Below are 14,217 nucleotides of genomic sequence, written 5' to 3'. Positions count from 1 at the left end.
TCATCATCACAACTCCAAATCCTTTATTACTCATAGCATTATTTGCTAATAGTCTTATATTCCTCACAAGGGGTCTTTATTGCTTTGGAAAATGCCCTTTCTCTGATTTAACACCCTTAGTTTTGCCTCGGACCATAACTTGGGGGATGGGTATTATACTGCAATAATGACCCCTCCCTCATTCTATGAGTCTGTATTATATAAATGTACTGCTACAGCATCTTCATTCCACCATTAATATGTACATTGTCAAAGTATCCTTCTAATGGATACTATGGGCCTCATTACACGGATGGCGGTAGGGATTTACCGGTACCGGTAAAATACTGGTACTGGTAAATCCTTACCGCCTTACTACGAGGTCCCTTTGCGGGTTGGGGGATTTAACGCCTGCTTTTTGCAGGCGTTAAAATCCAACCCGCTAAGGGACCTCAGAGCTAATTACGGCACCGCAAAATTGCGGTGCCATAATTAGCGCCTTCCCCATTCCCATAGAGCCCTATGGGGCAGGAATGGGAATGGGGAAGGGCAATGGTGGAAGGGGGATTTACCGCCCCTCCAACCTTGGAATGGGGCGGTAAATCCCCTTTCCGCCAAGGCGGTGCCGGTATTTTACCGGCATTAGCCATGGCGCTAATAGCGCCATGGCTCACCGCCTACCGTGTAATGAGGCCCTATGTTTTCCTTGGTCACAACACTTTTTCAAAAATTGGCCAACATGTGTTTTGTATATTTGTTGCTTAATTATTTAACACTAATTGTGTACTTCCTGAGGGCCTATTATTGATATACATAATGTGTTTGTGTCATAATACAACCACCCATGACAACGAAGAGCAATAACAATCCATAACAGGAAGAACAGAACGCAAGAAAAACAAAAATAATAAAAAATGGAAAACTGAAAGAAATTAAAATCTACACAATAATGAATTATTTAGATTTCTATTTGATCTGCTCTAAAGATATGTATTGCTTATATTTAACTAACCAGTACGGTCAATATATGTATACTGTATCTAGACATAGTTAGTCATCTATTCATCAGCAGTCTTTGTTTCCTTTGTTAGTAAATAGATCTATTTTAAAATGTTTTCTTTGTACAGAATCTGTATATGAATATGTATTAAAAATATACAACTGAATTTGAATCACCTATTTTGCTACACATATCAACAATGTTACTATTCTAATGTTTTTTACATGTTCATGTATTGTTTTATTTGATCTTTATTGTTGATTTGCTTCCAAAAAGTGAACAAAATAAGACAAGAGGGCTTTTAGAAGTATTTTTAAATATCTGCTCATATTAATTCTGCATCAAAGCAAAAAAATCATCAATATAAATTAAGTTTCCCTAACCTAGAAGTTTGTATCATTTCTGGCTATTTTTCAATTATTATTTTTTTTTAATTACAATTCATTATGTTTCAAATAATCAAAGAAAGAATTACAAGCCTATATTAAACATCTTTTCCTGAGAAGGGAAGGAGGTGAGAGTATGAGGGGAGCAGGAAAGGGGGTTTGGAGGCAGGTAGGATTGATGTGCAGAAGTCTAAAATGTCCCACCTCTCTGATTGAATCACCTATACATTTCTTTGAATGTAACCCACATCTCGTATGATATGATATTTTATTTGTATTGCGCCCATACACAGGCGTTTCAGAGCGTGACGAGGCAAGGGAGGGGAAACAAGGGAGAACAAAACAACAATGTTACTAGGCCCAGTGACATTGAGAGCGTGCAAGTGCAGGGGAGACGGAAGGGGGAAAGGGTGAGGGGCAGAGGAGAGTGGAAAGTGCTGGACACGTGATAGAACAACAACAGATAGTGCGGCCAGCATGTGGCAAGTGCGAGAATAAGGTGTAGACAATGGGTGTCGGATAAGTGCTGGAAGGGGACTGTAGGGTTACAGATACAGACCGAAGTGCAGGGGTTGCCAGGAGGCAATGCGGTTGTGTGGCTGGGAGGGCAGGGATCTGGGCCCAAAATCAGAGGGTAATCAGGTTCCCGGTGCCAAAGCAGACAGATTAGCAGGGGAGAGGAAGAGCGAAGGCAGAAGCAAAGAGGAAGGTCTTGAGGTGCTTCACGGAACCGAAGATGGTTCTCCTCAAGTTTCACAGTGGCAGTGAGGCTGTTCCAGAGGGAGGCCCCAGCCGAGGAAATGCGTCTACCCCCAACTCGTTGCTTGGAGTCTTCAATCTCGACTCGTCTTTGTTAAGAGACTTCATCCTAAAATAAAAACACCAAACTATGCAGCCAGTCTTCATGAGAGGGTTAGCTATATATTTCCACAATCACAATATTTGTTTCTTGGCTACTAGGAGAGCTCTGCAAATCATTTTCTGTTTTACAATAGCCATACCTCGAAGTCTTGGAACCAGATCCACTATACATGTAATCAGCAGTCATGGGAATGGGAGGCCAGTGACAACGTCTATCTGTTGGAGGACTTCTTCCAAGAAGTCTCTTACTTTTCTGCAACACCAGAACGTGTGAATAGTGGACCCCATCTCTTTCTTACAAGACCAGCAAGATTTATCAGGGAGTCATTTACACAACCATATTTTTCTTGGTGACCAATATACTGACTGGTTCTGAGTATAATATGATGTTACTGAGACTTAGTGTCAACCATTCATGATTCACAGCAAGAACATCATACAACTTATCAAGGAAAAAACACACTGGCCAGTGTGCCTCTCATTTTACCCATAAACAATCCTTTATTTTCAGCAAGGGGTGGGAAGCATAGAAGCAGTATAAACATGAAGCTATATCTGCATGACAGGTGAAATAAAAACATAACATAACATATAACATGATTTGTGTTATGATCCACACTATGTAGCCTTTCCCTGTTAAATGCATAGGGTAGGGAATACATGTGTCGTGTCATATTATTAAACACTTGGTATTGGTTTTGAGAAAGAAAAACAATAGAAAGTGAAGCAGAATGTGAAGGTAAGTCATCACACGTACAGCTTCTTCGGAAAGCTTAGAATACTGATAAAACATATGCTAAGCAGAGAATATGGGCAGCCACCCACCAGTAAAGTATTTGAAAACTGCAATTATTTCTAAGTAGACATAACGCATGGAACATAGATACAATAGAAAGAAAATCCATATGCAAAAGAAAGAGCATACGGTCACTTCAACCCCACTTTCTTTGGTGCGAGTACCAGTCTATGGGGCAATTACAAATTGCTCTAATATGGATCTAATCTGGCAGAAACTAATAGTGGAGTGAAAATTCCTTGATTCCTTGAAAGTTTGAAGCCTATGCCTTTCTTCCCCTTTCAGAGAGAGAGTGTACCCTCCACGGTAAAGAAGTGTGACCTGCTGCTGCCCTCGTTGTTGCCAGAGCTGCTTGACTTTTGGTTTAGTTGTACAGAACTTCATAGCTCATCGCTTTTATGACTCTTGTTATTCTTTCCCTTTCTGTGTTTTTATTACTTTCGAATGGCAATGGGGCAGTGAAGAGGGTACACAGGGGTTCTTTGGCAGGGGGTTAACTGCTCCGAAGGTGAATTCAGAGAGGGCTCCATCACTGCTTTGTGTCTGGAATGTTTTTGCCTTTACAGCAAATAAGATCCACTCCCCCTCCTCCAAAATTGACCAAACCCCACCTGTAACAAACCAAAGCCTCAACCCTTCTGTGCATACATGTGCCTGGTGCCACCTTTTGGTGGTGGGGTGGGGCCCTCTACATGTCTAAACCTCCCCTTTGGAAGACTCTCAGGCCGGGATGGGGCTCTCCATATGTCTGAACCTCCCCATTGGCCAATCTCAGGCCGGAGCTCTGCCGGTCCATGGCAACAGGTCACCCCACTGCTTCAGTCTTTGCGCTGCCTGTTAATCCCCTCTAGGTAGGGCATTGCTGATATTCCTACCTGTCCAGCGACAGGGCTCACTGTCATGGGATTCCCGTGAGCCCGATATCCTTTGCCAGACACATCGCAGAAGACATTGTAAATTAAATTTACAATGACATTACGTTAATAAAGCACACGCACCGAAAAGACGTGAATCTCCTTTGCGAAAAGCAAGTGCAGCTTTTTGACTGTTTGAACCATAGAGTGCCAAGAGATATAAAGCGTCTTCTCACTGCTCGGTAATCAAAGAGAAATAACTTCAACGCTTCGGTGTCTTGCTGCTGCCACAGGGTGGCCTTCCGTTTGGTTGGCTTGCGCTATTATGGTCCCGGAGATAGTTCTTCTGTGCTTTCACGCATTCACCTTAAGTGCAGGTGTTTACTGACAAGTCTTTACTTTTGCCTTATAGGATCTTGGCCGTGGGATCCGAAAAGTGGCATTGCAAGCTCATAACCATTTAGGTCCAGTGTAAGGCATACCCGCGTTCTGCTTGTCGGAATGTCTACGCCAGTCTGAGAAGTGCGTAAAATGCGTAAAGATGGTCGCTCCTGGAGCATCAGCGATAGGTATGCATCTTGCCATCCTAGCCTTATAAAAGGATAGAGAGGCTTTCTGGAGATCTGATTGGTGCATTGGGGCCTATCTCAGTGAACTCCGCTGATTCTTGGGACCCTGCCCATACTGTTCCAGGCCATGCACAACATCCATTGCAATTCAATTGAGAGCTTCTTTGTGGGAATTTGATGCGGCCCCCCTAAACCACCCAGCATGTTCTTCTTTTCAGCTTTCCCTTGTTGGTAACTGTATTGTGGCAGAACATTTCACATGCAGTGGGAGAGTACGCTCCTTGAGGGAAAAACCTACCTCTCCATCATAGCAAGCAAAGTAACCCTGTGCTGAAATCTCAAACGTAGGCTGGATCAACAGTGGTGGGTAACAGAGAGTTAGAGAGAAGAAGAGCAAAGAAGATGAAGGCAGAGAGAGATATAGAGCGTGGCGAGATGGGGGCGACAGAAAGAGGCACTGTTGAGTGACAGGGCAACAGCATTGGAGAAAACGTGTGGGGCATTTGGGGAATCGAGACACCTGGAGTCTGGTGGAGGAGGCCACTGATACAGAAAGTTGGCCATCTATTCGCTGCAAATTTCTAAAGGCAAAATTGTACAGAGGGAAATGTATCCATGCAAGATCAAGAAGTGAGATGTTGATGTGAGTGGAGTGAAAGGCACATGGTGGGCTGTGGAAGGAAGATGTGAGCAGCTAGAGGTTAGGTAAGGGGGCACATTAATGCAAAGTGAAGGAGATGAGACATATAGATTTATGAAGGAGAAAGAGTACAAGGAGAAATGCAGAGAGAGGGGGCATATTGGGAGAGGGTGAAAAGGAGGTAATTATAATTGTTCTTTTATAACGTGCCTAATACCAGAGAGGTTTCCAAGCGCAAGCCCGGGATACAAACCTGTGTTGCTCTGCATTGTCATGCCGCCAAGACACATGCGTTGCCCCTGAGCTATTCTCCCGGCCAGTAGAGGGAAGATATCGGGGTGGAGGTCAGGGAAAAAAGATAGAGACGGGGTGAAGAGAGAATGGATAAAGGTGAGAAAGTGGTTTGAGCATGCTAAAACCCCTCAATACCATTCAGCTTGCAGTTAAAGAAGCACTTCCTTGACCTCCAATGAGTAGAAGGTAAAGAACTTTTAGAGCTCCTAATGCACTCCACTGAAGGCCCTTTCAGCTTTATACCCATCAAAATGTTTCTCGTCCATAAAGGTCCCCTTGATTACCGATAGAAACTCTACACTTTTTCTCAGGGACACCAAGGGAAGTTTTGCAAGTGCCTCGATGCGTTAAAATCACATATTGCAGCTGAAGTAGCTATAGCTAGGATACCTCCTTGAAAGCCATGGAGCCCTCTCATTTAGCTGTCAAACCATTAATTCCACTCAACACTCAAGCCTTGTGGGTAAGGCAGAAGTTTCTGCACTGTTTCTCCATTCCTTCTGGTAGACTATGCCAATATCTGACACTCCCTGATGAACAGTCTTGGCCCCGGTCAACAATGAGAGGTGTTCTGCTTCTATGGAGTCTTGAGTGGGACTGAAATCCAAGCTAGCCTTAGACCAGAGCTACATTGGACACCTGACTATTATCCGTTCCTTGCTGGATGCCCAGTGTTGATACCGAGATGCAAGTTGGCGGTAATCTGGATCAGCTGATTTAGGAGATTGAGGCGCTCAACTAAACCTTTTGCTTATCTCATGGGTGGGTGCTCACCAGAGAAGTGGTGGCCCATTGCCAACATCTTCATTGGATGGCACATTTCTCACGTCCACGTTCTTCCCCTAGAACCTTGGCACGGATGTACTTAAGATCGCTGTTGACACTGGGCCGCCGGGCTGCAGGTGAGACCATGCCGTAGGCTTCACCAGCTTCTTTAAGGCGGCGCCGCACATGAAAGGGCTTTTGTCGAAAGGCCTCACCCCCATGCTGGAGGGAGAGCCTGCGGTGGAGGGAGGGGCTCATCTCGTGGGGCAGTTTAGCCAGGCCGAGTAGTACTCGGAACATCTCATCCACGTTGGTGTTCTTCTTGGCAGAGATCTCGAGGTAGGCGCTGTTCTCATCGCCTGCCACCAGGCGCTCTGCCTCGTCGGATTGCACCTGCCGTCGGTGCCCCTCTGCGCGGTCGCTTTTGTTGCCACAGATGACCATAGGGAAGGCGCCTGGCTCTTTGGCTTTGTCCTTCACACAGGACTTCACTTCTAAGATCTGCTTCCGAAGCCTCGTTACTTCCTCAAAGGTTTCATGGTTGTCCAGGCTGAAGACCAGGATGAACACATCACCTGGGGAAAAAGAGGGAGACAAAGAAACTGACTTAAAGTAAAAAGTAATTTATTATTTTGATCTCATAAAATATCACTGGGATTTGGAACACAGAGCATAAGTAACATTGAAACCGACACTAAATTAAAGTGACAATGCACAATAATCGGCCATATATTATGTTGAAGAAATATTGTTTTTATGATGTCACACTTAGAATCTACATCCAAATTCTGTAAGTAGCTGTGTAATTTCACATAATACTCATTACTACACATTGCCAAGCTAGATACATCCTCTTAGCACTTGGGGAAAGCCCCTCAACTAACCAGATGGTGTGGAAGGCCAGCATAGCCCAAGGGTAAGGCTTTCATTCCGAGACATTGGATCGCCTATGCACTTCACCTTGCCCCTCGTTCCTGCCTTCTGCGCCCTCTGCGGATCCTCAACTGGCCATGCGGCAATTGCCGATAAGATAACCCTCATCACTCCCAATGTGCAGTTACCTACAGGCCTCCCCTGAACTGTGCACAACTCCCTACACCTGTCACTCTCCTGCACACAAGCTGCCTATGGAAATGGAGAAGGTACTGCAGCAATGCCCTTAGCCAGTTTCATGGCGGCCATCTTGGACCTGCACACACAGCTTCTATGTAAAAAAAAGCAATGCCATTAGTATCCGTACATTACGCTAGTGTGATGATAGCCAAAGTGCCCTCCCATATCGGATTTCCTGGGTGGTAACTCTCCTTAGATATTGTTACAGGCCCTTTCTTGTCTCGGAACCGGACCTTTACCGGCCTGGGAAGCATGCAATGTACGCTACAAAAAGTATGCACGGGTGTTGCAAATTTGTTATTTGCACCTGTGGCGAAGTTTCTTCTCTGCGGTTTCAAGTAATAAAATGTGAACCATACAATTCTTAATACCACCATTATTAATGAGAAGGTACGTTCCAATATTAGTTTTGCCCTTTAACCCCCAAGGAATATGAATCGGTGGGATTTCTGTACAGGAATTTCTTGATTGCATCGTCATCTATAGTTTTTGCAGGTAATTCCTGATAGTGCACATCACAATCTCTGGTACACAGTGAACTTCACCTTATTTCATGTCCAGTAGCAAAATAGCTCAGTGGGTTTGGCAGAGATCTGCGTTTCTCATCAGTTAAAGGATCAGATCCTTGCAAAACCAATGAAAGACCATGCCCCAACCAAGGTTGTACTGTTTCCTCAGCTGGGCACTCTGCACGATTGCCTTCTTTCTCTCCATTGTTGTGTTTGTAATGAGAAGCCTACTATTTGCAAAAAAATGCTGCTTTGGAGCTCCTGTTGGTCAAAAACGTTATTTGATGGCGGGTACCTTGTATGTTTGCACATAGCCAGATACCCGCTGACACATTTTCGTCATTTGCATGGAGGAGTGCAAATGTGCTGGGCAAACGGCGGCGTGCACGCGTGCACTTTTTCACTCCGCCATGCAAAACGTGTAGACACTGCATGGCATGCTTGCATGCCAGTCAGTTTTTAATTTCACTTGTGAATGCTGCTTGTCATGCAATCATGGCAAGCAGCTTTCACAGTTACGACCAAATGCTGTATTTGTAATTGTACACGCTGCCTGCATTGCTTGTGCATGTAGCCGGCGAACTCCAAAGGAATCTTGAGCATTTATGCTGCCATGAAAATCCATGCTGGCGCATTTGTATGGCGGAGAGGGAGGAAGCCGGCGGAAATACAAGTTGCGTTCTGCCCCTCCTCTCCGCCATATACATGATTGAAAAGGTGGCGTAGCGTGAATGAAAGGTGGTGTATCCTGCCTCCTGCGGGATCTGCCCTGGGCCAGTAAGAACAAGGAGAAGGAACCAGGCTGACCCAGGTATGTAGAAACAGGAACACGCTTTATTGTCTTGGTTACAGGTACAGACAAGAATATAGGAGAGAGAGATCATTGGCAGCATCTACCCTGGTTCCCTGCCCAGCTCCCAGTCCCCAACCGTCTCCATTAGAATCCCCAGGTGCCCCAACACTCCAGGCTCCCCTAGCATTCCATCACAGCTCTTACACTGACTCAGACCTCATTCATACTTATGCAGGATACTACAAAAGGCATAACCTTTCGTTCACATTACTCCACAATGGAAAATGAGCTCCTCAGTGTTTGGTGCAGATGTCTTTATGCCGCACACTGGTTAGGTTTGCTGCTGAGCACGGTCCAGGGAGCTGGACCCAATCTAGGCAGTTTGAGGTGTGTTGGACTCTACCCCTGTACACTCTCTGCAGTAAGACAAGGATGCTTATTTTGTACAGTTTATCTGTGAAGCTCCAATTTTCATTTTTCTAAAGCATCTTGAACGTTATGAACAATGGCTGTGTCGCCAACATACAATAATATTGAGTAATTCAGCAGTCCGTCATAACAAGCTTCAGGGTACCCCTTTGTCAAATGCCATAAAGAGAAACAATATTTTAAAAAATGGAAGTCCTTAATATATAATTCAACCAAAGCAATAGTCCAAAAAACGATAGCTACCACATTTGGCTAATGACAATGCTCACATTCCCACTCATTGGACAAAAAAACATTGGCACGGTTTCACTAGGGTGGCCATCTTAAAATGTTTTCACAGGGCACTTGAGAGGCTGTGTGTGACATTCTATACATTGTCATTTGTGTCCCCCTTTTTGGTGTTATTAGTGCCAAATGGCATTTTAACACATGCACAGGTCACATGAAATAAACTGTAGGACCATTGAGCACGTCGAACACTAACCTGTTACTTTTTTCTCCAAGGCCGATCCCGGGATTTCCAAGACTCTGCGCAGCAAAAGACATGGAACCTCCGAATGTGCATATTTATTGACATCATCAGAGGTGACATCACAGAAAATCAGGTATTTCCTGAAATATGGTTTCAATCCTGGAAGAGCTGGGGCATTATACTCTACTCTACTTAGTATCTGGCTTAGACTCCACCCTAGATTAGGCCATAAACTGCTTGTAGCCTAACTGATATTGTTGAAATTTGGGAGTACTTACAACTCATAGGAGATTTAGTCAGTAAAAACACGACGCAACCAAACAGTGGTGGGTGGGCTTCTACTAGTATTTTTGTGTTTTTCATGCATTCTCTGTAGGATTGTTCTCTCTGTACTGTCTTGTTATCTACTGGTGGTTCATCTATTTGTAACTATAAGCAGATTTTCCTGTTTTATCCATGACCCGTTTTGGTTTGGATTTTTCTTTTCTTTCCTTCTTCTTATTGATTACATTCTTTTTACGTTAAAAGCACAGTCACTCTGCTTTTCAAATATGAACTCACGTTCTGTGGATCACCTGAAACTGGTTTCATGGACTGTAAATGGAATTAATACTGTTGTAAAGTGAACCAAAATGCTGTCTAGCCTAGAAAAGATGTCTTGTGATATTGCTTTTCTCCAGGAGACGCACCTTACTGATGATGAGGCTGCTAACCTTAGGCGGCGTTGTGTGGGTCAAACATACGTTTCAACACTCAGTTCAAACAAAAGGAGTGTCTCAATTTTAATAAAAAATAATCTACCGATAAAGGTACTTTTCCAGCAGCACTGACACAGAAGGGAGAATTGTGTTGGTAACAGTTAAGATACAAGACTCTGTGATATTGTTATGCAATATATATGCACCCAATACAGATGATCCAATTTCTTTCCATGTACTTGCACAATATATCCAAAATTGTAAAGTTGATTCTGTTATTTTAGCTGGAGATTTCAACTTGGTGCTGGACCCATTACTTGATCGCTCAAATGGAGATAGATTTAGAATACCGAAGAGAAGTAGAAGGTCTCTTGGGAATTTGATTGATGAGTTACACCTAGCTGATATCTGGAGTCTAAAATACCCATCTGAGCAAGATTACATCTTCCTCTCTGCTTGTCGTGATTTCTACTCACGTATTTTCTGACATCAGGGCGCGTGACACCGAGCCGCTAACTCTGATATAGGAATCATCTGGGTTTCTGATCACGCACCGATACATTTATGCCTCTCCTTAAAACACAAGCTAAGTAAATCCTTCAGGTGGAGAATGAAGCTATCGAATGAGAAAGCCAGGCTCTTAGAGAACACAATAACAGTGGAGGATGTCTGGCAGTTTCAATGCTCCGAGGAGGCAAAATTCCGGGTACCGATGGATTGCCTGCTGAATTCTACCGGGTCTTACCTGAGTGCACCCTCCAGCTACTGTGTGATGTACTGACCACATCATTCGAAACTAGGTCCTTGCTAGACTCTATGCGACATGCATTGGTGACTGTTTTGACAAAGAAAGACAAATCACCAACAAGATGTGGAAACTATAGACCAATTAGCCTGATTAATACTGATTGTAAGATCCTGGCGAAGATATTGGCTAAAAGATTGGAACCAGTTGTGTCATCACTAGTGCATGATAACCAGGTGGGATTTGTGACAGGAAGATCAGTGGGGGATAATATGGGCGGCTGCTCCAGGCGATTGATAATGGATGTAAGCAAATGTGTCCTACTGTGGTGGTCTCTCTTGATGCAGAGAAGGCCTTTGATAGAGTTGAATGGCAATACCTATTGGAGTGCTTAAACAAAATGGGATTCGGGGAGAACTTCAGGCAATGGGTGAGGCTTTTATATACTGACCCTAATACCAGAGCATCACAAAGGACTGAACTCTGATCCCTTCAGGCTAAACAGGGGGACTAGACAAGGGTGCCTGCTGTCCCCTCTACTGTTCATCCTAGCTATGGAACCATTGGCGGTGATGTTGCGGTCAGATGTGGATATCCTTGCAGTTGGTAAAGGTGTAGGTGTGCACAAAATTTGGTTCTATGCAGAGGACTTACTGTTGTTTCTTAGTGACCCTGGCACCGGTATTCCACACTTAATTGACGATATCCAGCGCTTTTCTATAGTGTCGGGGTACAAGGTGTACTGGAACAAATCTGAGATTCTACCCATTAACAACTCATGCATGAGTCACACGTGTAGCCAATTTGACTTTATATGGTGCCCTGAAAAAATGAAATACCTTGGAGTCTGAATCAGCTCTAAGATACTGCGACTGCCAAGGACGAACTTCGATTGTATAATACCCAAGCTTAAATCTGACATGGACAGGTGGATACTTCTGAAATTTTCACTGTGTGGCAAAATTAACGGTTCCATGTCATTTCATCGTGGGATGTTTTTTCACAGGGTTTTTTACCACAATCTTTTTAATGAAAAAAACCATCAAAGTTTTTTCAATTATTTTTGAGGGGGGTTCCCCCCAAACTCCTATTCCCTTTAATGTTTTATATATTCCTATACACCCACACCCCATATATATAATTTTCTAACCCCCCTAAAAAATTCGATGAGTTTTTTCATAAAAAAATTCACGGTAAAAAACCCCACGACAAAACATCCCGCGATAAAAGGACGTCGTACCAAATTAACTGCATTAAAATGAACATAGCACCAAGAATAAAGTAGATTCTCACATTGTTCCCTATTAAGATGACAAGACAGATTTTTAGAGAACTGGATAGGGCTATACAAAGGTTTCTGTCGGATGGCAAGCCACCGAGGTCGGCCCTATGGAAAATGCAGCTGCCACTGAGACAAGGCGGTAGGAACCTGCCAAACTTCTTCGATTAACATCTCGCATTTTCCGTCTGCCTTTTATGTCAGACTGTATGTACTGAGCAAGAACTTTTGTATGAGATTGTAGCTGAGTGTAATGGTGTCTCACATCTAGCACCTAAAGCCTTGTTGACAACAGTGACTAGACCCTCTCGACTCGTGAACCCCCTGACAGTGTTCTTGCGTGAGTGCTGGTGTCGCATATCCCACCAGAATGGAAGTGATCTGTACCTATTCTTGGACGCATCGATCTGGCTAAATCCAGCATTGACAAGCAATGGAAAAGTACTCTTCTGGACATCCTGGTTTCTGGGAGGAGTTAGATATATCGAAGATCCGATTGAGGATGGAAATTGGGTCCCCTTTGCATATCTGTGCACTGATTTTGACTAGAGCCTTTGCACCTACGCAGAGTACAGCATGGTCGGCCCTGGAGCTCTGCAAACATGCGCTACATCCAGCTGCCACAATGTATGGCCTACTGTTATCCAGTCGGAAAGGAGACCCTGAACTGGCCAATGTCTGGGCTAATGAGCTAGATGAAAGAATCGATCAGGATTGCTGGCAGCAATGCTGCAACAATGTCCGTCTGGTGAGCCTGGGTTGCGGACTGAGGACGTCACAGACCAAGCTCCTCTTCAGGACCTATTGGAGTCCGGAACATATGTTCAAAAGACACCTTATTGACAGTGACCGATGCTGGAAAGGCAAACTTGTGAGGGGCACCTTAAGTCATCTACTCTGGGCCTGCCCAAAAACAAGAGACTTTTGGAAAGGTGTTTGTGTGGTTTTAAGCTGCACGATTGCAATGAAGGCATCTATTATGATTCTCGGAGATGTAAAACCATTGGAGGACTTGCCATTTTACAGAAAAGTGTGGCTACTCTGAGCTTGTATGGTGGTAAAAAAATTATCCAAAGGGGATGGAAGTGAGCGGCCTCCTTTTGTATTGAAGACTGGGAGGATGAGTTATTAACTATCTCTACATATGAGAGTGCAATTTACAAGCAGTCTGGAAATACTGATACATTTACAGACATTTGGGGATCATTTCTTGATGCATATGGTTAATGCTTAAACTATGTTACGTATATTGTTAATTGTGCGCTCAACTCCATTTTTTTCTTTGCTCTTCTTTCTCTCTTTTCTTCTTCCTTTCTTCCTTTATTTGATGTTTAACTTTGATGAATTCTTGTTGACTATTTAATTCTGATCGTTTATTTGCTAACCTGCACTAATTGTTCAGATTTTAATGTTATGTACCATTTGATGAGTCTTTTGTGACTTTCTTTGCCATCAGTGTTGGAGAAGTGACATTACAAGAACTTTTCATGAGTACGTCAAGAACCTGATAACCTTGTGGCGTGCCATATATGAATGGTCAATATTATTATACATGGATCAACTGTATTGTGTAGTTAACCATGAGTGGAGCTTTTTTTAAATAGCGAAAGATGCAAATGGAGCCACTTCCAGAGACTCTGATTGGGCCGAAATCGTGGCTTCGCCACTTAAACAAAGTGTCTAATCGTGGTCGAACCCTCAAATCTCTCTGTGTCTTATCTGTAATTTAGGTACTTTGCCACATATCTTCATAGCTTAACTTCATATACAATTTTGGTAAGGCTTGCGGTTCATGCGCTTTAATATGGCATTAAGACCCTATCCGGAAGGCCGGGCCGGGTCTTATCGGCCCGGGGCCCGAGTTAAAGGCCCGAGCGAAGAGAGGCTGCTCGGAATGCGGCCTGAGATTAGTGGTTTCAGCCCGTGTATCAAGCAACCTGATTGGTTGGCTCCCTGCCCCGGGTGCTAATTAGCTCCATTTCCCCCAGTCTGAATGAAATTCTACAGTAACATCATGCAAAGTATTGTGAGCCTA

At 43.8% G+C, this 14,217-nt stretch overlaps 1 protein-coding gene across 1 annotated transcript in view; it reads right to left on the bottom strand.

Moving 5' to 3' along the window:
• Positions 1–2,704: 2,704 nt before the first annotated feature.
• Positions 2,705–14,217, bottom strand: part of LOC138582753 (GTP-binding protein Rhes-like) — a 108,913-nt gene continuing 97,400 nt past the window's right edge. Inside the window, exon 3 of the mRNA XM_069654355.1 lies at positions 2,705–6,719. Within this exon, the coding sequence (XP_069510456.1) occupies positions 6,184–6,719 (536 nt within the window). The 3' untranslated portion in view covers positions 2,705–6,183. The remainder of the gene's footprint in view (positions 6,720–14,217) is intronic.

The sequence above is a fragment of the Ambystoma mexicanum genome, chromosome 3q (genome assembly GCF_040938575.1).
Source record: "Ambystoma mexicanum isolate Mex_15411 chromosome 3q, UKY_AmexF1_1, whole genome shotgun sequence".
Taxonomy (NCBI): Eukaryota; Metazoa; Chordata; class Amphibia; order Caudata; family Ambystomatidae; genus Ambystoma; species Ambystoma mexicanum.
Note: the sequence above shows the minus strand (reverse complement) of the source record. Positions and strands in the feature narration are given on the sequence as shown.